Genomic DNA, 24,337 nt, shown 5'->3' with positions numbered 1-24,337 from the left:
CTACAGTTATAAATAGTATAATAAACTCTCTCTATGGTAACTAAATTAAATAAGTTTAGGAGTTCCCGTGCTATATATTTGGTACATTACACCTTATCCTAACTTTAATCCAAAATATTGCAAAACATTAACAATGGTACCCCAATTACATGTAGTAGAACATTTACTTTAAAGCTTTAAAATTGTAACTGAATTACTCACTCCATTTAGAGTTAACTGTTTACTGTTTATGCGCACGGCCAGATTCAGGAGGTGCACGTAGTATTAGGCGAGAGCAAGGTGCTACTATTTCATTAGTTGGATGAGCTTCTGATTCCATATGCTGTAATAAAACAGTATAAGGGATTATCTTATTTCTTAAGAGCCCACTCCTCAGGTATTGTGTCCTTATTACAAGTGGTCTATTCCAGGTGGGTTATTATAGTTGAACTATGATAGGCTACTTCATAAGAAACGACAGCGCCTGAATAAACTCCGCAGATTGAGCCATCTGTCTTAATTAACTCTCTCCTTACCGAGTATTCTAAATAAGTGTGCAGAAATTTCTAAATGTACTTAAAAATGTCTAAACTTCACTGCAAAATTTTACATCATAGTCCAGTGGTTCCCAAACGTTTTTGAATCGCGGCGCCCTAGTGTATCAGCATTGTTTTCGCCGCACCCCAAAGCCAAAAGTTTCTTATTCAGAATTTTTGAAAAAAATGTAGTGAAGTACAGTGTAGTAAATTGTGCTGACCTGTCATCCTTAGGTTTGGTTATATAGTGGTGGACAGGTTTGTGCTACTGTTTGTCCTCATATTTACATTATATCAACCTTAAAGAATTTGAATTGGTGCTGGACCACCAACCTGAGGCACCCCTGCAAGTGTCCCAAGGCACCCCAGGGTACCGTGGCGCACAGTTTGGGAACCACTGTCACAGTCAATGAAAACTCTTTCATTTGGTCTTTACAGTGCTGTTTGCTTCATCTTTGCTTCAGCAAGGAAATAGGTTTTATTCTGTACCTGTGTTATATCCAGGGGCGTATCTATAATGGGTGCAGGGGGGCCCCGCACCACACACCCTGCACCCGTAGTATTACTTACCTCTCCAGAGTCCTACGTCAGAGCGGGGGTCCGGCGCTCTAAAAACGAATGGAAAATGGCCGCCACGCCCATTTTCGCGTCGTTTGAGCATGTGCAGTCAGGAAAAATGGCCGCCGCAGCCATTTTCCCAGTTACCTGTGCATACACTATAGACTCTGGGTGCACTCTAGTGCCCAGAGCCTATAACTCCGGCGCTGGCCGCGCACAACTCAGTGCGCTGGCGGCCGCCGGACAGAGAGAAGGGGGCCTGTGTCGGAGATTGCACACGGGCCCCCTCCTCTCTAGAAACGCCCCTGGTTATATCCCTTCCAGCCATGATAATAATATCCTACTTTTTGTAATGTGGAGTTGTAAAAAAATAAATAAAAGACAAAAAAAGCCAACCTCATAATACATTCTATAAAAGGAGTTTTATTGTTAACTAAACTCACATATCACTCATGATATGTATTCTCTATGGAGAATTTTAAAATATGTATATCCTCAAATTGAATTATCTAACTTTTTTCATTCACGTGATTGGTAACCCTTGTAAAACTATTCATTAAGGGGACATGATGTAGCATCTTCAGTGGTGGCCAATTGTTCTTCCAACTGTACCCGTGTTAAAAAAATTTCTGAAAAAAATTAGAAGAAACAATATTTTTTCAAATACTACACAAAATGAAATGTAGGAGTTACAAGTTCATTACTCACTTATCGGTTACTGGCTGTAAATTTTTCTTCAACGCGGTCCATGAATGCGCTGTAAACTCCCCGTTGTCGTCTATGTCTCTGGAAACAACATATAGTTGGGACAGTATTGGTAGTAATAGTGCTTGCCTATGTATTGGTGAATATTATTTAGACATTCGATTTTACTTTGATAACTATTATTAACTCATTAAATTCTACAGTATATTGACACCAGTAAATAAATGATTGATCATTTAGTCATTAGATTATATGTTGATATGATACAGATTATTGTAGCTGTTAGTAACAGACGCTGTCTCAGGGTCATCCAGCTTCCGGGCAGAGCCGTCACTAGACTTTTTGGTGCCCTGGGCCAAAAAGACTATTGGCGCCCCCCCATGTTTCAAACAGTTAGCCAGGGAGTAGAAGAGGGTGGCCAGGAGATGCTGGGGATAAAATAAGAGGAAGCTCCAAGTGAGAATGATTATAAACAGAAAATTAACATCACTCTCCCACGTGACCAGATACCCACCAATCACAGCGTGCCGCAATGGAGACGGTAGAGGTTCAGCTAACCACTATATAAGTTAGAGGATTTACCAGCTTGTGGAATGATAACATAAACATATATACACTACAACTGACAGCTGGACCTCTACCGTCTCCATTGCGGCACGTTGTGATTGGTGGGTATCCGGTCACATGTGAGAGTGATGCAAGGCATCAGATCACATGAGCGTGAGTCTTGGACTCCCGCTCACGTGACTGGAGGAGACGCAACTATTGGACAGACATCACAATTGTGTGCCGCCCCTACAGTAAAATACACGTGGGCATATGACGCTCCCGGATTCTCGGATCTCCGATCAAGTGACCAAACAAATAGCTAATACCAGTACTATAAAAGGTATTTAATTTATGTACATTTGTCTCAGTTTTAGATAATATTGATTAATTGTAAACTGTGTGTTTCCTTTTCATGATTTTAGTGTGATTGCTGAAATAATATGTACAGGTGCATGACATTATCCTTAATGAGAACGGGCATTTATACATGCTAATGGGAACAGACCCTATACTGCCTTTGATAAAGCTGTCTGTGATAGGGAAACGCGTCAGGCCTTCCACCAAAGGATTTCTTTCCCTTTCCATTGCTGTTGGAGTGCTGTCTATCCAATTGACTGCTTAAGGAAGAGACATATATGAAACTAAAAACCAGAGGACTACAAGGACCAGCCACTCTTGGGAAATTATGCTAAAGGAACTTGACCACAGCTAAGGGATTGCACGGGTTGCAAGATATTACTAACCCTGCTGGACTCTTTCTGGACATAATCCCCTTCCGAACCAAGTGGCACCGGTAACAGTATAAAGTCTCTGAGCCGCACGTAAAGCACTTTATTTGGGAATACGTTTGTTCCTTTGGTTGACAGAATACCATTCTTAATTTTTCAATCATATATTTTCATGCATACTACAGGATAATATTCCAATACATGCCCAAAATATTATGTCATGTGATTTATTTATGTATGCCATATATATGCACCATTTTAGTCAATGTTAATATATTGTTTTAATAAAATAGATATTTTTATTTTCTATAAGGATACGCACACAGGGCCTGATTCAGACCCGCTCGCAAGCGCTATGCGCTCGTAAGCGGGTCGATGGCCGGGCAGTGCGCACACACGGCATGCGCACTGCAAGTGCGCGAGCCCCGGGGCGAGCGAGAAATCACTCGCTCCGGCGCTCGCATCCAAAAGGGGCGGCTGTCGATGTTGATCGACAGCTCGCCCCATTTGGTAGGCGGGCCGGGGGAGGTGGATGGCCAAACAGAGGCGTTCCCGACGGAACGCCTGCCATTTGGGGGCGTCCCCACTGACATCACAAGTGATGTCAATGGTGAGCTTCCGGCTCTATTAGAGTCGGAAGCTCACTGGGGCTTGCGACGGACGAGACCCTACCACAAGGGTCTCGTCGCAAGCCCGATGGTCGCGATGGTAGCGACCATCATCTGGCCGCTCGCTAAAGCTGTGGGTGGTCACCCACAGATTAGCGAGCGGCCAGGGGGCCAAACAAAAAAAAACATGTGGCCATCCTGATTCAGAGCGAGCGCTCGCTTTTTGCGAGCGCCTCTGAATCAGGCCCAAAGTCTCTATTTTTTGTTAGATATTTATTACATTTTATTTTTAGGGTGCCACAAGTGGTCCGCAGCGCCGTACATACAGTACAGGGTACACAGAACATTACATTACAATACAGTAACCAATTTATAAACAGAGCACAAGTAACAATTAGCAACACAATTCTCCATACACAATACAGCTGGGAAGGTGAAGGCTGTCATAGAAGTGCTAGAGAAGAGGGCTGTGAGACAGTGGGGAGGAGGTCCCTGCTCCTAGGAGCTTACAATCTAAATAACTAAATAAATGTATATATTTAGTCATATATATACATACAAGATTAACATATGCGCCGTTTCTTCTATGTCATATAGAATTTCTACTAGCTATTTATTGGGGGTGATTACCCTATAATTAACGGCAGCTGCTTTTTTGTATATATTATATACATTTTTGTTTTTATATATTTTTTCATATTTATATTAAGATATTGATGTGACAGTATATTATTCATTAACACTCATCTGGATTGACACTAATTGGCGCCTCTTATTGTACATTCTTGTGTACTAGTGTTTTGGTGTAAGTTGTGGGGGCTCCCACCAAGCCACATGGAGCCTACCCTGACCCCACCCCACCCCCCGATTACTTGCACACACACAAACATATACAGTATATACTGTATATATGTATGTATATATATATATATATATGTGTGTAGCAAATGTATATTTTTTATATAACATACACACTAACATACATATACAGTATACACACACACTAACACATACATACACATATACACACTAACACATACACAGTATACACACACTAATACCCCTTTTACACCAGAGCTAAAATTCGGTTTATTGCAGGGTTAACCCGGGTAGCTCCTTGGTGTAAGAGGGGAAAGGGTTGGATTGTCGGGTCAAGTGACCTGGCAATCCAACCCAGGAAACTTGCAGGGCTTAACACGGGAATGACCCGTGAAGCCCTGCCGTGTAAACGGCGTGATCTGGATCATGATGACCTGGAGCGCGCCACATTCTGGCCGATTGGCCGGCTTCAGTGACGCTTGGAGATGACGTCATCTCCAAGCGTCCACTTTCACGCCGGAAGAGCCTGGTCACTTCAGACCTGGGTCCGGTGTGAACGTCACCGACTCTGGAATTTCCTGGGTCGGTGCCAGCTAAAATCCGGGTCTGATCCAGTTTGGAACCCTGTTCCAACCTTCGGGTCAGACCCGGAATTTAGGTATAAAAGCAGTACTGCATATACAATACATTAACACATATGTACACACAAACATATATATACACACTAACACATACATACACATAAAAACAGTACACTTACACACTTACATGCAGGAGCTGCTGGTTGCTCATGAGGGCGGGCACCTTACATAAGTAGACCCTGCCCCCTCGTGCCATAATCCTGCTTGTCATATTGGCTCCGCCCCCACTTCGGCAGGTGCACTAGAGGTGGGGGCTCCTCTGTGTATGGGGGCGCCGGGACGACCGCCCCTGTCGCCCCCCTTAATCCGGCCCTGAGTGCCACCTTCCCTGCGGTGCCCTGTGCCATGGCACGGCCCTGTCTCTAATAGAATTGTCCTAACAATAGCATATATTTAACATATAAAGCACCATTAAACGTCCCTCTGTACTGCCATGAAGAAAGCAAATGTACAAGTTGTAATAAGTGATAATATCTTTGGAATCTGAGGCACATGAATGGACATTTCTGATGCTAATCGCTGATATGACAGACTGTTGCTGTGGCTAATGGTTTGGTATGGAAAATAATCAATGACATGGATAACAATTATAATAAATAAAGCGTGTTATTAGAATTGTTTATTTTCATGCTTCCCAAAGAGGATTATGGGGGAGTTAAATGAGAACGATAGAATACAATATGAATATGTGCTGGTCAAATATATATCTTAGGCATCAACTCTTTAAATTAATATTGCTGCATTACTTATTAATATATAGGAATTGTATAGTCTCCACATGCTGGTGAAACATAGCTCTGATTGTGCTTTAAAAAAAACTTTGTCCACATCCTGGTGTTGACATGTTCCATATTGTATTGTATCCTTTACATGGCTCCACGGCTCACCTTTCTGCAAATTCCCATAAACGTGGTCAAGTAAATATATAAAAACCTATTACACAATATATAAACAACCTATAATGCAAATCTCAAGGATAAAAAGTACACTAACGGTATATGAGGCAGATTTCGGTGGCCAGCAGCTCTTTGGTAGAATAAGTTTGGAATCCCACATCGGATCGGCAGACTTATGTAAGACAAAGCGTTTTGTCTGGGCTCTGCTCCGCGTCGCTTCTAACGGTGTGTGCTCATACACTAAAACAAATGAAAGTCAACTCATAAATATATAATACCAAATAAAATAAGAATTACAAGCCGAATAAATATTTCTCCGTCAACCAATCAAAGCACAGTATAGCTGTATTTGTTCAGTAATTACAGTGATGTGGGGCCATACATCTAAGCAGCGATTCCCAGATTCCTATGATCGCCAAATTGTCGGGGGATCAGCAAATGTTTAAAATCCCAGACTCGACTCTTTCGATAATTTTAGGGTTGGAATCGACGAATCGAGATTGTCCAACTTGTTGGAATTTGCGATTACCAACTCAAGCATCGGCAGAATGGGGAATTTCCATAATTAATTGCTGATTTATGTGCAGCATAAATCTATTTAATTGTTTGATTATGGAGACATGCAGATTATTCTAAGGTTTATTTACTAAAAGTTTACATTTGGATTCCTCTGTCAGAATCCTGCTTGTCAGAAGAGCACCCAAGGCTACGGCAGGTCCGACCTTCCGCAAGGGCAAGATGGCCGCAGATGTACGTTGATGTTACAGATATTTATGCAGGTAAGAAGGCAGCAGTGGGTGTCTTTATGCTCGGGTGATCTTTGCTAACATTAGCATATTTTCGCTGCTGCTTTGCGTATGGCATCGCAGCTGCGATCGCATTAGCGTCCGTCTCTGAAATCAGGCCCTCAATCCAGAGATGCTTCGTCCCTCAAAGCAGATTTATAAAGATGGCAATTATCAACAAATGGATAGCAAGGAGAAGTGATGGTAGCACAAGGCCTCATTCAGAGATGTACACAAACCCGGCGGTTAGCGTTTATCTCCGATGTTAGAAGATCGGCGCAAGCACATGATCAGTACTGTGCATGCGCCGGTCTTCTACTGCGAGATCTCTCGCAGTTCCCCAAAGCTGCAGCCTGAATGATACACTGCAATCATATTGGGCGGGGAGTGGGCAGAGCCGGCATTCCTTTAAAGAAAATGGGGGGCGCGTCGCCACCGTTTCCTGACCCCGGGTAAGCAGCACCGATGGCCGCGCAGCTGCATCTCAGATCGCAGATGCTGGCAGGAGACGTCTCTTTCCTACAGTCGCCTCCTGCTGCGTTACCGTATGTTAGCATCGCTGCTGCGTCCAAAGACACAACATTGACGCCAGCTGCGTCCGTCTCTGAATGAGGCCCATAGACATTTCAGCTACAGTATGTTATGTAGTTCATGTAGTTTATTGTTGAATAACTTTTCTAGTTCCTTATCCTGATGACTGAAAATCAAATAAAATAGTTATTTATTATTCAAAGACTATATGTTCAGTCTATTATTGCCACCCTGAGATGGAGATAACAGAACTGGTATTGCGGCAGTATAAGTGCTATAAACATTTGCTGTTGTAAATTCCACAATTCCAGATTTAGCTTATGCAGCAGATTCCGTGTACATCCATGCACAGCCTTTAGATGAGCAGGGTCCTTGCTACCCGGAGCTGGATCAAGACCCCAAAGGACCCTTGGCATGATACTGGTTCGCCTCCCCCCCCTACCCCTTCTTAGGAGTCAGTGGTGTAGCTATAAGGTATATAATCGGGAAGCCAGCTGCCTTAATACCGGCAGCCGGCTTCCCGACTGTCATATCCCAGCGAGGGATGAAATGCCGGGCGTCTAGATGTAGACGCCTTACATTTCCCCGACGCCAGGCTCCGCGAGCGGACAGCCGCGGGGGGGGAGGGTTAGGTTTAGGGCACCCGGGGGGGACTTAGGGTTAGGCACCCCCTGGGAGGGTTAGGGTTAGGCTAGGGGGAGGGAGGGTTAGGGTTAGGCACTTAGAGGGGGGTTTAGGGTTAGCCACTTGGGGAGGAGGTTAGGGTTAGGCACCCCTAAGGAGGGTTAGGGTTAGGGGGTTAGATTAGGTTAGTTAGTACTTACCTATCCACGATCGGGCTTCCTCTGCCGGGAACTCTGCTGTTGTTGGCCAGGCGCTGCCGGGAACCTATTATACCGATTCCAGCTATAATAGGTGCAGGGTGCGTGGTATTGGTAGAACCTTTGGTAGAACCTATTTGGCTTCAATAGGCATCAGCAGAATAGAGGTCAGTCCACACAGGTATCCTTAAGCAGGATAGTGGGTTCATTTGGTAATAACGGTATACAGTGTAACAACGGTATACAGAGTAACAGCGGGATACAGAGAAACAGCGGGATACAGAGTAACAGCGGGATACAGAGTAACAGCGGGATACAGAGTAACAGTGGTGTGCACAGGGTTAGCAGCGGAAATGCAGTAATAGCTGTAGCAGCATTAATAGATCACACAGATGAGTACGGCATTCTACGCAGTATTGGGACCGGAGTTCACGCATGCTCACAAGCATAGCTCATGCCGCTGGTGCGTCACTGTACACAAGAGGAGTGTCACGGACTCTGAGGAGATTTCCCCTGTTGGTGGGGTGAAAGCTGAGGTCCCAGGTTGAAGGAGGAACAGGAGGTGTGGGGCCTGAATATAAGATCTCCTCGTCCACGGATTTCAGACGTTGACGAGACCAGTACAAAGGTGTGGAGTCTAACCAGCCGGGAGGTGTTTGCCAGTGACCCCTCCAAGCGGGATATGGGCTTAGCTGCACCCAGCTGGCAGGTCGCGGTCCTTTGCACTGGTGTCTGATACCGTGGGAATAGAGTCAAATAAACAATGGCCCTGTAAATATACTTCAAGAAGAAGTAACACAGAGGGTGGAACCTAGGACTGGAATGCTGGAGGCACAGGTATAATAAAGGATAGGTCCTTGTAAGTGAGTAGGAACCTGACTTGCACACAGGCTGGATGTCAATACACTGTTGCAGAAAGAGGCTGGAACTTGATCACCAGTAAACATGAGAGGACCTGGAACAAGGTAGCAGCAAGAATACACTGGTAGCGACAACGTTGCACAGGCAACTTCCTGTGATCCGGAGTCTGGCTTTATCCCCTGCAGTAGCAGATCATTGGTGGACAGCGTCAGCTGACCAGCACCATGCTACCATTGGGTATGGAGTCATCAGGTGATGCAAACTGTCATGGCTGCGTCCATGACGGCAACCGCAGAAACCAGACACGGAGTAGACCAAAGCCGTTCACATGGCACTAGGCAGAAAACTTAGCACGTACCCTCCGCTGCACCCGACGTCTGACCCCACGCGAGATCAGGGGAAGCCGGCGCAAAGGTGAGTAACGGTTGATCCTAGGCCGCAACCTGACAAGGAGACAGTGTGGGAGCATACTCCTCTCTAACATGCAGTGCACATGGGCTCCTGGGTCTAGGGTGCCCACACCGCACAGCCTGCACCCATTTAGTATACTTACTGTACCTCTCTGAAGTCCAGCACCTGTTCTGCACAAATCACAGGGAAAATGGCGCTGCTGCTATTTTCCCAGAGATTTGCACAAGCACAGTACAGAGGCCCTGATTCAGAGCCAGATGCTCTTTCAGAGCGATCGCTCTGAATTAGGGCAGCATTTTTTTTTTTTGAGCCAGCCTTCTGGACGCTCGCTAATCTGTGGGTGACCACCCACAGCTTTAGCGAGCGGCCAGTTGATGGTCACGATGGTCCCATCGGGCTTGCGACGAGACCCTTGTGGTAGGGTCTCGTCTGCCGCAAGCCCCAGTGAGCTTCTTTCTCTAATAGAGCTGGAAGCTCACCACTGACATCACTCGTGATGTCAGTGGGGCTGCCCCCAAACGGCAGGCGTTCCTTCGGGAACGCCTCCGTTTGGCAAGCCACCCCCTGACCCGCCTACAAAATGGGGCGAGCTGTCAATCAATATCGACAGCTGCCCCATCTTGTAGTGAGCTGGGGCTCGCGCATGTGCACGCCGGAGCTGGCTCCGGCGTACGCATGCGCAGTGGGGGACCATCGACCAGCTTGCGAGCGCTGTGTGCTCACGAGCGGGTCTGAATCAGGCCCAGAGATCATTGGGAACATGGCGTGGGGGCCGAGTGATGCTCTGCTCCCTGTCGCTACTTACTGGCAGCGGTAATAGGAGATTTATAGCTTTGACTGCCAGTTCTGGTGATTTCTGCGCCTGAGTGACCCGGCTCTGCCGAACCACACATGCTCCTGGCACTGGCAGCCTGGACTTGGGCTTCCAGTAACAGATTCTACAAAATACAATTCATAGAAAAAGTAAACAAAAAAAGAAATAAAATTATTTGAATATAATTAGCAAATAAAAAATATGGTTTATATTAATTAAAAAAACCTCTTTATTTGAAAAGTCCTAGAGCACAAACATTAACCTCAAACAAAAAGACAGATGAGGAAACAGAAGGGAGGGGTAGGTAGGGCTCAGACATACAGTACATACAGAGACACATACACATGAGGAGTACAGAGACAGGGGGTGATAGAGTCACACACACTGGCAGAGGGGGTATAAAAACACTTACCTATTCAATGATGGCAGCACCGGGAGGAGCAGACGTGTACAGGAAGTGAGCAGCCAGCAGAGGAGGAACAGGCGGGAAATTGGGGGAGTGCAACATGCACCAGAAAGCCGCACCCCCTGCCAAGTATTCCATTTATGGGAGTAAGTAGTATGCAGTAGGAATGGTCATTGGTAGGTTACCCATTGATGAATCGCCCTCGATGGTACCATTGGTGGATGACATAGATGTGAAACGATCGACTATGAACCATCAATGGTTTCATCCACCAATTGTCATCTCTGTGGACCATCGGTGGATTAAACCACCGTTGGTCAACAAGGAATGACCAGCAGGCCAATCAGGGAGTGGGGGTCGAGGTTTTGCGGGTCGTGTCGGGGGGGGCGGAGCTAAGCTCAGTGTCCCAGCACATGGAGGGAGGAAAAACAAAACCATTGTTTGGCTCCGTGCCAAAAATGGCGGTGAACCTTGGATCACTGCAAATCGATGGCAAAACCAATGGCCATCAATTGTTAACCATCAATGTTTGTTAATCATCGATAGTTGATGGCCATCCCCCTAGTATGCAGACAGCTGTGCTTCACACACACCCTCACCTTGTTCCCCTCCCCCAATAAGCGTACGCTGTTGCCAGCAGAAACGGAGATGTACTAAGCTCTGAAAAGTGATAAAGTGGAGTGTGATAAACGATCAGCAACTCAGCTCCCAACTGTCATGTCACAGGCTGTGTTTGAAAAATGACAGTTGGGAGCTGAGTGGCTGCTGGTTTATCACTCTCCAACTTATCACTTTCCAGAGCTTCATACATCTGGCCCTTATGAGAAAGTAAAAAAAAAATGCATCTCTACACTTGCCGGTAGCTAGTTATTGGGCATGCACGGCGCCATCTTGTCACTGTGTCACTATGAGAGACTGTAGTCTCCCACTTAGCTCCAGAGACACTCCAGTATTACACCCACCCACATTATCTTTCTGCAGCCCTGTACTGTTACCCTGTCACCAGATACACTCACCGGCTGGTCAGTTGTACATCCCCTTGCTCCGCTCAAGCTCTGCTCCATCCAGTGTGTAACAATGAGTATGGCTGTATCTCATATAGGGCGGGATGTAGGAAACGGAAAATGCAGCAAAAACCCCGTTTTCTGTGTTTTACCGCATTTTCCGTATGTATCATCACCTGGCCGCCGGGCCAGGTGATGCTATTGCTGGCGTTACCCTATAGAAGCCTATGGGCTTCTACCGCAACGCGCTGCTATGAGGGATCCGTTCAGATCCCTCCCAGCATGCCCTGTGGCCACCGCCTCATTGCAGGAGCAAATGGACCACCGGGTCATAAACCCGTAAGTCCACGGCGCAGTGCACATCGCAAAGGATAGCTTTTATCGGAAGAGCTGTCCTTTGCGCTACTGATCGCATATGTTAGTACATATGCGATCAGTAGGAATGCGAAGCATGGCGGGATGTACTCCGCAAGGTTAGTACATCCCGCCCATAACATTAATAAAACCACTCCACTGGTGTGTACTGGGACACAGCTACACCTACCAACCTGTACATACCTATTTCCAACACCAAGAAAGCGAGCACATGTTTGGGTAGATCAGGACATAATTTGAGTGGATTTGTGGATTCGAATGGTGGATATGTTTAGCCTGATTTAGTGCTTTATTGGAAGATAAAAAAAATTCTAAAAAGATTCCATGCGTCCCAACATTTAACATTTCTATAGCGGGACATGTCCTCAAGTCCTCCGTTTGGGCAACATGACACTGTAGTGGGATGTCCATAACACAGTGGGTATAGTAACGCCCCTGAAGGGTGTCTCTAGCGACTAATGACTGCTAGTCCACACCCAACTGCATTGTGTTCTGCTAAAAACACCCTTGAATAGGTGAGTGCACCATATCTGTAGGTGCATCCAAGTCTAATAAGATCCCATCTCCAGTGTGCTTGCTAAACTTTACTATACACGTCCTTTATGTCCTCAACTTATGTTTGCCTGCTCCTAGTTCCTATACTCTATGCATATGGGGTGCTGATAGTGAAGTGGTCTACTGTGCAGACTCCATCCTTAATGTACCTTCACGGAGGCTTCATTTCCTGATCCAAGGTGGCCACCGAAGTCAGTACTGTGCATGCACAGGGCCAACTTGTTGTTACTGTGAGAGAGTGACACAGTGGGAGACGGACATCTCCCACTTAGCTCTGAGAGACCCGGCGTATTATACTGCAATTACCGCTATTCCAGCATCCTGCACCGGTACCCGCAAGCTATGTACAGTCACCGGCTGGTGAGCTGTATCACACCCCGCTTCGATCCATCCAAACCACACAGTGAGTACGGCTGTATATCACATACCCTTCAATAAACCAATGTTCTGGTTATGCAACTGGGCTGTCTGTAGTGATCAGGCATCCACTGATGTGTACCTAATTCAGCTATACCACTGCATCTGTACACATAGTCTTAGATATGCTGATTTCTCAAAGCAGTCCAAATGGACATATATACAGCTCTAAGGGCGGAATGTATCAAAGAGTGGAGAAGAGGACAAGTGAGAAGTTGCCCATATCAACCAAACAGAGTCTAGTTAGCATTAAACTCTCTAGCGTCAGAACACCCTGCACACTCAGCCACACACACCTTAAAACTTAACCTTAAATTAAGACACGGACACCAGAATTGTCGGGGAAAACAAGGTCAGTCTTTTTATTTTTCTTAAACTAGTAACCTATTTATTGAATATCCTATTTTTTAAAATGTCCTAACTGCACAAGCTGAAATATAATACATGGTGGCGGGATTTTTGAATGACCTAAAACATCGTGCATAACATATAAAACATATATATATATATGAAACATAATAAAAGGAAAGGGCTACATGTCCACCTTTACTAACAATTTAGGGTTGGGACCAACTGCCCCTCTCTTGCCAACTCGCAGAGTTCACGGGCCTCCTGCCCAACCCTGCGGGGAAAAACCTAAGTACGACTTGAGGGGCACCCGTGCAACCGGGAAGGCCAGGACCCACCTGTATCGGTGGTTATCCATTGAAAAACCCTCGGCCTAAAGCCCACCCAGCAGCACGGGTAACCCCCCAGGGAAAACTAACAATAACCTACCGAAAATCATAACCCTAACCCCCATGAAACAGGCCATTCATAAAAAGCAGGCCACAACAAGGACCTAAAGTCCGCAGCTGCCACCATATTCAACTAAATATCTAAACCAACCAATCCTCAAACATCTAAAGCTCTAATCCCTACAATCAGGTCTCTTAGAAAAATCTCGCTCCCCCCACGAGAAAGGTGCACACCGTCCGCCCTATGCAAATGTCTGTCCTGAATGGTGATCCCAGGGTGTCTCACCACCGAACCCCTGTGTGCCACAACCGCCTGGCCTACCACGGAGTTAATCCTCCGCCTGGATAAGTCAACTGCCAATGGGTTAAATACCCTGTGCCACTGCAAACGCGGAAGCATCTCGGACCATATCACCCTACAAAATGGCCAATTAGCAATAATTGCCAAGATATCAGCCCTGATGGTCATTCTGAGGTCTAGGCATGTACGAGCAGTTAAATCATTACCCCCTAAGTGAATGATAAGGAAACGGGGGTACCCAAACCTTCTAACAGAGCTCTGAAGTAAGTCTTCCAAACCCTGCCAACATAGGCCTCTCTGGCCAATCCACCTAATATTCACAACTTCGGGAAGCTCCCGATTACCTACTAAAACTTCGGATCGGGCCAACCAAAAAACATATGAATGCCCTATGACCCAGATACATGTATCATCCAATTGACAACATGGTAAAAAAGAAACAAAGGTATAAAAGTTAATAACAATATGATCAAATATCATCTAACAGGGGAACAGCGTGACACATGATGAGTTACTTAAGTATATTGATGAGTTATGACACTAATATCTAAAACTAGGCCTATTTATCCTTATAACCTACCAAGGGACAAGGAAGGAGGGGGGCAATGACAGAGGGATTCCAACCTGACCTGAGGCAAAAAACACAAAACTTCAACCGGCGGGCAGCAGCCACAATTTAAAACCGGCGATAAAACAAATAATTCCTCAAGACCCCCACCTTGGGCGAGTAGCTGATCCTCAGGTTGGGATGCAGCAAACGGAATTCCGGCATTCCTGTAACCAGACGCCATCCTTCCATCCACTGAGTTACTCGTGCTCCCGCCATGATAATACCACACAGCATAAGTATTCAAAAAGGAATTCAAAAAGGAATTCCATGCTGATAAGTTTTGGGCAGGACAGAACACGAACAACTGACCCGAATGACATGTGCAACGCCGCAAACCAACCCAGGAAAATGTGTCTGAAAAAATTCCAAACATCAACCATAGGAGCGGAAGACGTCCGACGAGCACTCCCAAAACCACGAAAACATGTCCGCGATCTCCAGAGCGCTCCCCGAACGACCCCCCACACCAAATAAAGGGGTGGACTTGACACGTTGCACCTGCCAGTCGAGTCCCCGCAACTGACTGCCTTAACACGAGTAGGCACTATGGTCAATATAACTATAAGACACACTCCCCGCGTCATACAGTTTTAATAAAAACTTTGCCCGAAAAGAAAAACACCAAGGCAAGAGTAACGTATGCTCTTACCTCTTACCTCTGGTACCTTGTTTCAGAAGAAACCAATTCCACGGCTCCCATGAAGCAAGGAAAACGCGGAAAGTCCCTGGGCCCAGGGACCGGTGGGCTACAGCCGCCAAACAGGACGTATCACCTGCCAAATATAATTTGGGCACAATTCACCAATTGGTTCGGCATAAGGCGACAAAGCCCTAAACCGAGACCAATCACCTCTGGATAACGCATCGGCAATACGGTTATCAATGCCAGCCACATGACGTGCGCAAAACGTAATATTAAATTGCAAGCAACGCAAAACCAGCTGGGCAATTATCCTAATGGCCGGCAAAGAGGTAGAGCACTGTTTATTAATAGCCTGGACCACTCCCAAGTTGTTGCACCAAAAAACTACGGACCTGTCTCTCAAACGTTCCTCCCAAAGCTCAATAGCCACCAAAATAGGAAACAGTTCCAATAGTAGAAGATTCCGAGTCAACCCCTCATCTACCCAATTCACTGGCCAAGGCGCAGCGCACCAACTACCCCTTAAAAAGACCCTAAAACCCGAGGAACCAGCCGCTTCTGTAAATAGCTGCATAGTTAAGCTAGATGCCTGCCAAATACGCACCCCATTAAATTGATTCAGAAATTGATCCCAGACCACAAGGTCCCACGGATCTCCCTTGATAACCTTAAAAAATGATGCGGGCTTCTGGCTTTCGCCGTTAACCTTTCCAGCTTACGGCCAAAAATCCTACCCATGGGAATAATTCTACATGCAAAATTAAATAGCCCCAAAATGGATTGAGCCTGCCTCAGCGTGACCTTACCTACTGCCAGTGTTAGAAGTATGCTATCATGCAACCGTGGTACCTTGTCCGCTGGCAAGCGACAAAGCCACCCAACCGTATCTATCTCTATACCCAAATAGGAAAGTCTCTCCGTGAGACTTTCTGTTTTTTCCAATGCTAGGGGGATGCCAAAGTAAGAAAAAAGATCCACCGCATATTGAAGCAGCCAAGCACACCTTTCAGACCCTGCTGGACCTACCAGCAAATATTTTTCCAAATAATGCGCTACGCCGTCTTCCCCTGAACCTATTTGTAAACACCAATGTAGAAATGAGCTAAATGTCTCAAAATAGGCGAAGGAAAAAGAACAACCCATGGGCAGGCACCTGTCAAAATAAAAAACCCCTTCTAAATAAAAACCCATGAACCTAAAAGCCGAAGGGTGTAAGGGTAGCAAACGAAACGTTGATTCAATATCGATTTTGCACATCAATGCCCCAGGACCAGATGACCGAACAACCTCCAAACCTTCATCGAAAAGCTGGTATGTCACACGACAAAGTTCCTCTGAGATCGCATCATTCACTGATCCGCCTTTGGGGTACGACAGGTGGTGAATGAACCGAAACTTACCTGCAGCCTTTTTAGGAACAATCCCCACAGGCGACAGAATCAAACCCTCAATCAGAGGTTCCTGAAATGGGCCCATAATGCGTCCCAAACGCACCTCCCCGTCCACCTTTTCGTGGAGAACCCCTGGCAAATCTCTTGCCGAGCGTAAGTTCCTACCTCCACCCCCTGTAACTAAGCCCTTCACTGGCAATTGAAAACCGTCACAAAATCCTGCCCGCAAAAATTTAGCCTCGGAACGGTTTGGATAAACATCCAGCCAAAGCGCCATAGCTGCAACACAGACTGGAGTAGGACCCTTATTTAGAAGGTGCGGCCGTGGCTAATTGCCCCTCCCCCCCCACTGAGGTCCCAGAAGAGACACTCCCTGATCGGGAACAATCTTTGATGGGATGCCCTCCACCACACCTGATGCAACAGTGTTGCGACATTTTGATCCCAAAACACATTGCCCGTTGTTATAGGCAAAACACTTTCCGTGGCCAATCTGCACCGCAGAGTTCCTGGCTCCACCGCCGGAACCCCCAGCCCCGCCGGCAAACGTATGCCTAGGAGGTATCCCATCCTGTGGTACCCGCTGTGGCTGGGTGACATCGACAAATACCTCCACGTCCTTAACCCCAAAATCGATGATTGCTTTGCCATGTTGCTTCCGCCGGAATTCTTCATCGTATATTCTCCATGCGTTACCACGCGCAGAACTTACCATCTCATGTAAAAGGTACATGTATCGTATCACTTTCATATGTTCATCTGGGCGAGCTTCCAGGTAACAAGAAGCAAAAATATACATCCCCTTGAGCCAATTATGGTAGGACATGCACGTGTCCACACCTGCTCCCCCTTTCTTCTTAGCAGCATTCCACGCCTTCCTAGCCTTACTAGTGAGAGCGAATATGTTAACAAAACGACCCTTCCTGATTCTATCCCTTACTCTGGGGTGTACCCCCCTTAAAATGGCCGTGTTTGCACAAAGAACTTCGTCTGACAGAACAGAAGTGTTAGAAAAACTGCTGGAGGAGGACCGACGCCTGCGCTTAGCTTTTCTACTCCTGTTTTTGTGTCTATCAGAATCAGAAGAGGTATCGGTGGAGGAAGAAGAACTATCCTTGGCCCTGGACCCCCGTCCATGCCGCCGGGAGTGATCCCGCACTAATTTACTAGACTCACTCCCCCCACTGGAAATCCCCCAATCTGGATCAGAAGAGGACTCACCAGAACGGACCGCTGCCGGGCCATCACTAGCTTCGCCCCCATCAGCCGTGTTGGACTCACTTCTCTGTATCGTGGTACCGATAGATGCTTCGCCTGTGGGAAGACAACTAGATAAATGTGACCTCGTCCTGAGCAGACTAGGTGTTTCTGGGGCCCCCACAGTATTCTGTCCCCTACCTTTCTGCAATGCCGCAGTCAAAGCCAGGGCAACCAAGGTAGTTAGACTACTGGACAGGGAAGCTATATTCCCATCAAGACTACCCAAAGCTCCTAGCCCCCCGCCGGGCCCAGCGGGGAGGAACAGGACCAGAGCCGACAGTAGTGAAGCACACAACGCGGATACCACCCTCAAGTCACCGGCCGCATACCTGGATGCATTGTCCGCAGCAACCGGTACTGCCACGCTACTGGCATTACCCAAAGGTGCCCCCCTTACCACCTTGGCATAAGATCTGCGCCGACGAGAAGCAACCGCGTTGCCCTCACTGCCATCCTCAAGGGGAGCTGAAGGCGACCCCCTTATACTATCTGTGGAACAAGAAATGGAGGAAGCACTCTCAGCGTCCTCCATTTCACGTCCCCTATTCCTCCTGCTGTCAAAATGGCGTTCATCGATGCTAACTGCCTGTAGTTGTGTATCAATTACGGGGGTAAAAGAAGTCACCCGGGAGCCTGCGCGCAACCGACACCCTAAACTCCGCGACCCAGTCCCTAACATATCTCTCACATCAGGGGATATAATCCGCCTGGGTGACCTATTTGCTCTGCTCCTCTGTCCGGTCCTACGCTGTCCCCTAGTAACAATCGACCCTGATAAACCGCGTATAGCAGCCCTACCGGGGCACCGTCCGCTTCTGCGGGCACCCCCAACTCCAGCCGGGGCGACAGTCCCACCACCCACCATGTCTACCAAGTAGCGGGCGGGGATGGCGATGGCCCTACGGGGGCGATCCATGGTAAAGAATGATGAAAGAAAGAAAGAAAATAGAAAGTGAAAGAGGTAAGAAGCAAAATAGTGGATGAATATAAGAGAATTTTAAGAGAAAAATGTAAGAGAAATGCAATGTTTATAAAGTAAGCTCAAAAAACGAAAGTAGTACTTCTCTTTCCAGATCCGGAAAAGAGAGAGGGCCAAAACCAACCTGATTTCCCATAAGCTTAAACCAACCCCGCCCTCCTAACATAACCAGCCCCACCATTGGCTTATCCAATCTGACCATCAATTCCTCCCCCAGACAATTAACCCCAAGTGTCCCTGAGTGCACAGGGTGTCAGACTGGAGGTTTATGACATCTACTGTTACATGAACTGACCTCCGTGTTCTTTACCTGCTAACTAGCCTGTACATTCTATAAAATGATAAGTAAAAGCTGATTGGCTGCTACAGGCAACTTCCATAACTGCCTACTTCACTCTTTAAATGGGCACAGAGTCAAGTCTACATCAGCCTCCCTGTGTTTTTTTTTTTTTTTAACACTAGTAGCATACATTAGTTAAGTTTTCACTGATTATATATATATATATATATATATATATATACACACACACTGTATACAGTATATATATACATATAATATATAATATAACATATAATATACTTACACGAGCTCAAGTGCTGCGATTTGAATTTAAGATTGAATGGATCCCGGAAGTAACTTGTAACAAAATCTGGTATGCCAGTCTCATACTGCGGAGGGAAATATCATTTATATTTAGTGTGTTTATTCATCCATATTAATTTGCACCTGGTTTCTTCATTCAAACCCCCATCTACTTAATACAGGTACAGTAGCAAGAAGCAATTTCATATGGAATATTTCTATTTAACTTAAATCCCCCCGCTCCATTCAGCCACAAAATATAAGTTGCATAATATAAGGGAACTACTACTAACGTCTAAAGATATATACCTAAATGTGTCAGGGTATTTCATATATTTGAGATACAGATGGCATAACAATGGGTGCATTTGCCTTAGCACATCAAGCTTCCCATCTTAGTAGGTGATTTACAAAACTCACCAGTGCAACTAGTTACAGTATATGACTCTCAGGGTTCTATTTATTAACATTATTTTCACACCCTTTTCACATTATTTTAGTTTCACCTAAAGTTACTACAGGGCAATTGGAGTAGAATTCATAAAATTCTACTCCAACCCCTAATTATCACTTATTTTTAGTAATCAGATCGCATTTCCCATCATTGTAATGGGAAATGTGATCTGCCTGGTAGTTACTAAAAATAAATTGTGAAAAAAATATCGGGGGAAGCCCTGTGATAATAACGCCACCTGGAGGTGGCGTTATCCAGGGTCTCCCCCGGTTTCCGAACTCCTGCTCCGCTCTAACAGGCAGAGCAGAGCCTGGAGCCGGCCCCAATCATCAGCTGTGAAGTCACTATAAACAGACCACACGCTGATACACTGCAAAAAAAAAAAATTGTAAAAAAAAATAAAATAAAACTTACATTAGTCCAGGGACCGGAGATCGGTGCTCAGGGGATATCCTCCCTCTGGTCAGCTGGTCTCCCATCCTGCACTGGGACCCAGTCATCAGGTGACCGGGTGCCAGTGCAGGATAAGATGTCAGCTGACTGAAGCCATGGAGGACATCACCAGAGCCCGATCACCGGAGGTAAGTGCATTTAAGTGAGGGGGGGTCGTGGGGGGAGTCACGGGGGGGTGGTCGGGTGGGGTCGCGATTGTGGGTGTTGGGGCCTAGCGGCGGGAAGTCAGTGCATGCACGGGCACTTGTCACTGTACTTTTGAGAAAATACCGTGATAAGTGTGCAGAGGGGATTTACAGGGACAGTGCTTTATCGCAAGCTCTGTCCCTGCAAGAGATTTTTAGTAAATCCCTGTGATATTGGCTGAATTCGTAATGTGAATTCAGTCGGTAATATCACTACAATCTGCATTCAAAATGCGAATTGTAGTAAATAGAGCCCTAAGTCTGAAGTGTGTTTTTGATTACTTGACTTTACAGAGAAAGTGACAAACTTGGTGCACACACTGCCCCCTATCAGTAAAAAGGGTTGGCAACCTATCCACACCTTAATACAATGAGCAGGTGTATGAGGTGGTCAGGTCATGTACTACTGTAGGTATTTATAGTGACTTATTTTGTGTCACAGCTAACCCCTCTATTAGCATACCTTCTATATCGGCAGACTTTCATACTCTCCTGGAATGGCCAAGAGGCTCCTGAACCTTGAAGTTTTGATCCCTGCCCCCCCCCCCCAAAAGAGTTTTCAAGTCTCCCAAATCTGCACGCGGGATTCTACGTGAATTGTGCCATCGGCCACCCAGACTGCCCACGTCACTTGGGAAGTTGGAAGCACCGGGCTGCCGAATACCCAATTCGTACAGAATCTCGCCCCCACTTTACAAAGCTGGTAATCGCAGCATTGTATAGAAGGAGGGGGGGCAATGATGACGGGATCGTGCTGGTACGCCCTACCTCACTGCCCACTCTTGCCACGCCCTCGTTGTGTCGACCTGACTGTCGCCTCCTTGGCAAGTCTGCATATCGCCCATCATGTTATTAACTTACCTGTCTAAAATCATGTGGCTTTGGGTTGTTGTATTTATCTTTCGGGTAGGTGCCATTTTTAACGTACATTACACTAGCCTCCAAAGGTCCGATTTCTTTAAATGTTGTTAGAAACTTCTCTGGTTCCCCTGTATTCATCACTTTGGGGAGGGAATGATCGGGGATCACCTCCAGCTCGTTGCTTGGCCGAGTTGTGTTTTTCTTTTCTTTGACATCAAATTCCTCCGACTTCCGTGGTAAATTCAGTGACTTGTACAGTCTGACGCTGAAGTCTGGGGGCTTCCTCCTCCAGATATTATGTTCTGGGATCGGTCTTCTTTCTACAACGTTTTCACTTCTTTCCGCGGCCAGTTTTACACTTGCGTTAAATTTCACTTTTCTCTCAAACAAATAGCGATGCTCATTTTCATCCAGACGTTTGATATCACTGCACATTCTATGCTCTTTCTACCGCAGACACAGCTAATCGGAAAAGGAAGTAATATTACAGTACTGTAAATAAAATATATTTTTCAACCACAATACAGCAAGTTATGTACGTTCTCACTTTGCTATATTTTGAAAATAAGAGGTCTATTTGTGAAGCTGTGATAACCCTTTTCTTCACCAAACAAGCTGGGGAAAAAGGTTATCACCGTTTAATCCTATTTAACAACAGGGATACCACTGAAAAATCACTGATTTCTCCTGCAGTCCCTCTGTAGTTTGCTGCGGGCGGGATGCGCTATTGCGGTTTTTGTGGTGAAACCTACAACAATTACGTATTCAGAGGTTTGGGCGCCTTCTGCATATGCACCAAGCCCCGGCGGATCGGACTGCATATTGTGCACATCTGCCAGTGTGTACCCGCTATGTGGCATGCAGGTCTGATGGGCGATATTGATAGGGCAGCATGGCCCCCGTCGTCGCTCCGTCGCTGCCGGCATCAGCAAGTGGTTCACGCCGCATGGGACATCGTGCTGGGTACGCATCGGTTAGTGTGTACCCAGCTTTAGTCTTGCGGCCATTGGCGTAGCAAGGTGGGGCACAAATAAGCTGTTTACAGACTTGGGCACAACCCCAGTAATGATGACACCAATAGCACTATCGAACCACTTTTGATTGGCTGTTTCCATATTGACCTCTCCCGCTGACAGTACTTCATTTATTACCGTCCCAGATACTATATTATGTCAAGTCTGCTTGGATGACTTATTTTATTATTTCCATTAGGACTACAGCAGGAGGCAAGATACCCAATGGATTTATATAGGAATAAACAATAAATGTGGAAGTGTTTCAATTTCATTACATTCTATATGGAAAATGTATATTTCACATTTATTAAAAACACTGTCAGGTCATTACAGTATTCCCTCTTTTGTATGTGATAATTCATCATTACATTACATTGTGTATGAACAGCGTTATGTGATATATGCATTTAATACTAACACTGTCACGCCGCATATCTGTAATATCTCGGGGCCTAAGCGTCAGCACCTGTGCCCAGCAGGAGTGCTGTTGTGCTTTCTGTTGGACATACACATGTACAGTAAGGGTACACTACACACCTACACAATCAAGCTAAGAAAGTCTTCTCTGTACGAGAAATGTGACATGTACAGTACTTTAGGGACACAAAGTATATCAAACTCTACATAAGTTTTATATATAATGTTAATTCTTCACCAGCATTCTACATTGAGGGGATCATGATACAAAAACTTCAAACAATTACATAAAACAGAAGGTAAATGTGGCGCTGTTCAAATGAGCTTACAATCTAATTAGTGGCCTGGCTCAGAGGTGGGCGCCAATGCCAGCGCAGCTGCGAATTTGTACGCGATGGTTAAGCAAAAATATGTAAATGTCGCAGCCGTCTAGATTAGAATTTAGACGCCCGCCGGCGTCTTCGCAAATCCAAGTAACTGTGTACAAAAGCCCTAGCATCGGACACAGATTAGTCGATCATCGGTCTCCTGAGTAACCCGATGGTCATGCAGAATTGGCGCTTGGAACTGAGACACCCGGAGCCATTTTTACTGCATACGGGATCGCAGTCACAGGATGAGACATGCCCTAAAAATGGTCGCGACACTCCTGCATTTCAGTCGCCACCAGGCTTTCCAACAATCTGGCGCCCTCTTCCGGGTGAGGCAGCCAGCTCGGCACAGTTGGGGGGGGGGCGTGACACCATTGTGAGGGCGGGACGGTAGTGTGACCGCACGATCGCGTCATCGCGGACCCACCCCAGCTACACAATGACGAGATTACTGGTATTGTGTTGACGGGGCGGGGCCACAGTGACACGATTCAGCGCGAATCACGTTAGCAGCTGCCCCTGGACCGGTCACTTATGAAAGGTGCGAGCGGATCCCGGCGGGGGTTGCAGGGGGGTGCAGGCAGGCGGCACCAGGGGCGGGAGACTTGTCCTCTCTTCCGGGGGGGCCTGGAGCGACACACGATTTTAGGGAGGCTACCGACCATTTCGGGAGAGTAGGCAAGTTTGATCGCCACCCCTATTGCTGTCCAGAAACGGTCCCTGCCTGTCAATCCTTTTGGCAACAAATCCTCAGTGGGAGCTATATCGGTAATGAAACTTGACGCTTGCGCAGTGTGAGTCAGCCGCAGGCGCAGATTATCACTAATCGACCAATTGCATAAACATCGTCATTGCGGCCATCTCTGAATCAGGACCCATTAAACAACTTACCTCTGGAGTTTGAGAATAAATGATTTATACCGCTCTGTAACACGTACGTTGTCTGCAGCTTCCAGGACGGCTGTCGTCAGGTAAACAGTGTCTGAGATCTTCCCTTGGAACCCAGGTACTCTGCAGGCTACCGAGTTGCTATGAGACGAAGCATTTGCTCTTTTCTGCTATTAACAGAATACAATC

General features: G+C 46.3%; 1 protein-coding gene and 1 pseudogene across 2 annotated transcripts; both read right to left on the bottom strand.

The window, feature by feature from the left end:
- Positions 1–1,572: 1,572 nt before the first annotated feature.
- Positions 1,573–24,231, bottom strand: CUNH7orf78 (chromosome unknown C7orf78 homolog). Of its 2 annotated transcripts, XM_088453137.1 has the most exons (7): positions 24,152–24,231; positions 21,457–21,918; positions 19,505–19,589; positions 17,903–17,995; positions 6,117–6,259; positions 1,782–1,859; positions 1,573–1,702 (listed from the first exon to the last, which is right to left on the bottom strand). In XM_088453137.1, exons 2-6 carry the CDS (start codon positions 21,889–21,891, stop codon positions 1,782–1,784), a joined length of 834 nt encoding a protein of 277 aa, XP_088309263.1. In that variant the 5' UTR covers positions 21,892–21,918; positions 24,152–24,231; the 3' UTR covers positions 1,573–1,702. The 2 variants fall into 2 exon arrangements, with proteins under 2 accessions (XP_088309263.1, XP_088309264.1); XM_088453138.1 differs by lacking the exon at positions 17,903–17,995.
- On the bottom strand, positions 16,987–17,837 carry LOC148481629 (uncharacterized; annotated as a pseudogene).
- Positions 24,232–24,337: the final 106 nt, after the last annotated feature.

Source organism: Taudactylus pleione, unplaced genomic scaffold, assembly GCF_031769625.1.
Source record: "Taudactylus pleione unplaced genomic scaffold, aTauple2 ptg000571l, whole genome shotgun sequence".
NCBI lineage: Eukaryota > Metazoa > Chordata > Amphibia > Anura > Myobatrachidae > Taudactylus > Taudactylus pleione.
This window is presented reverse-complemented; position numbering and strand designations above follow the sequence as displayed.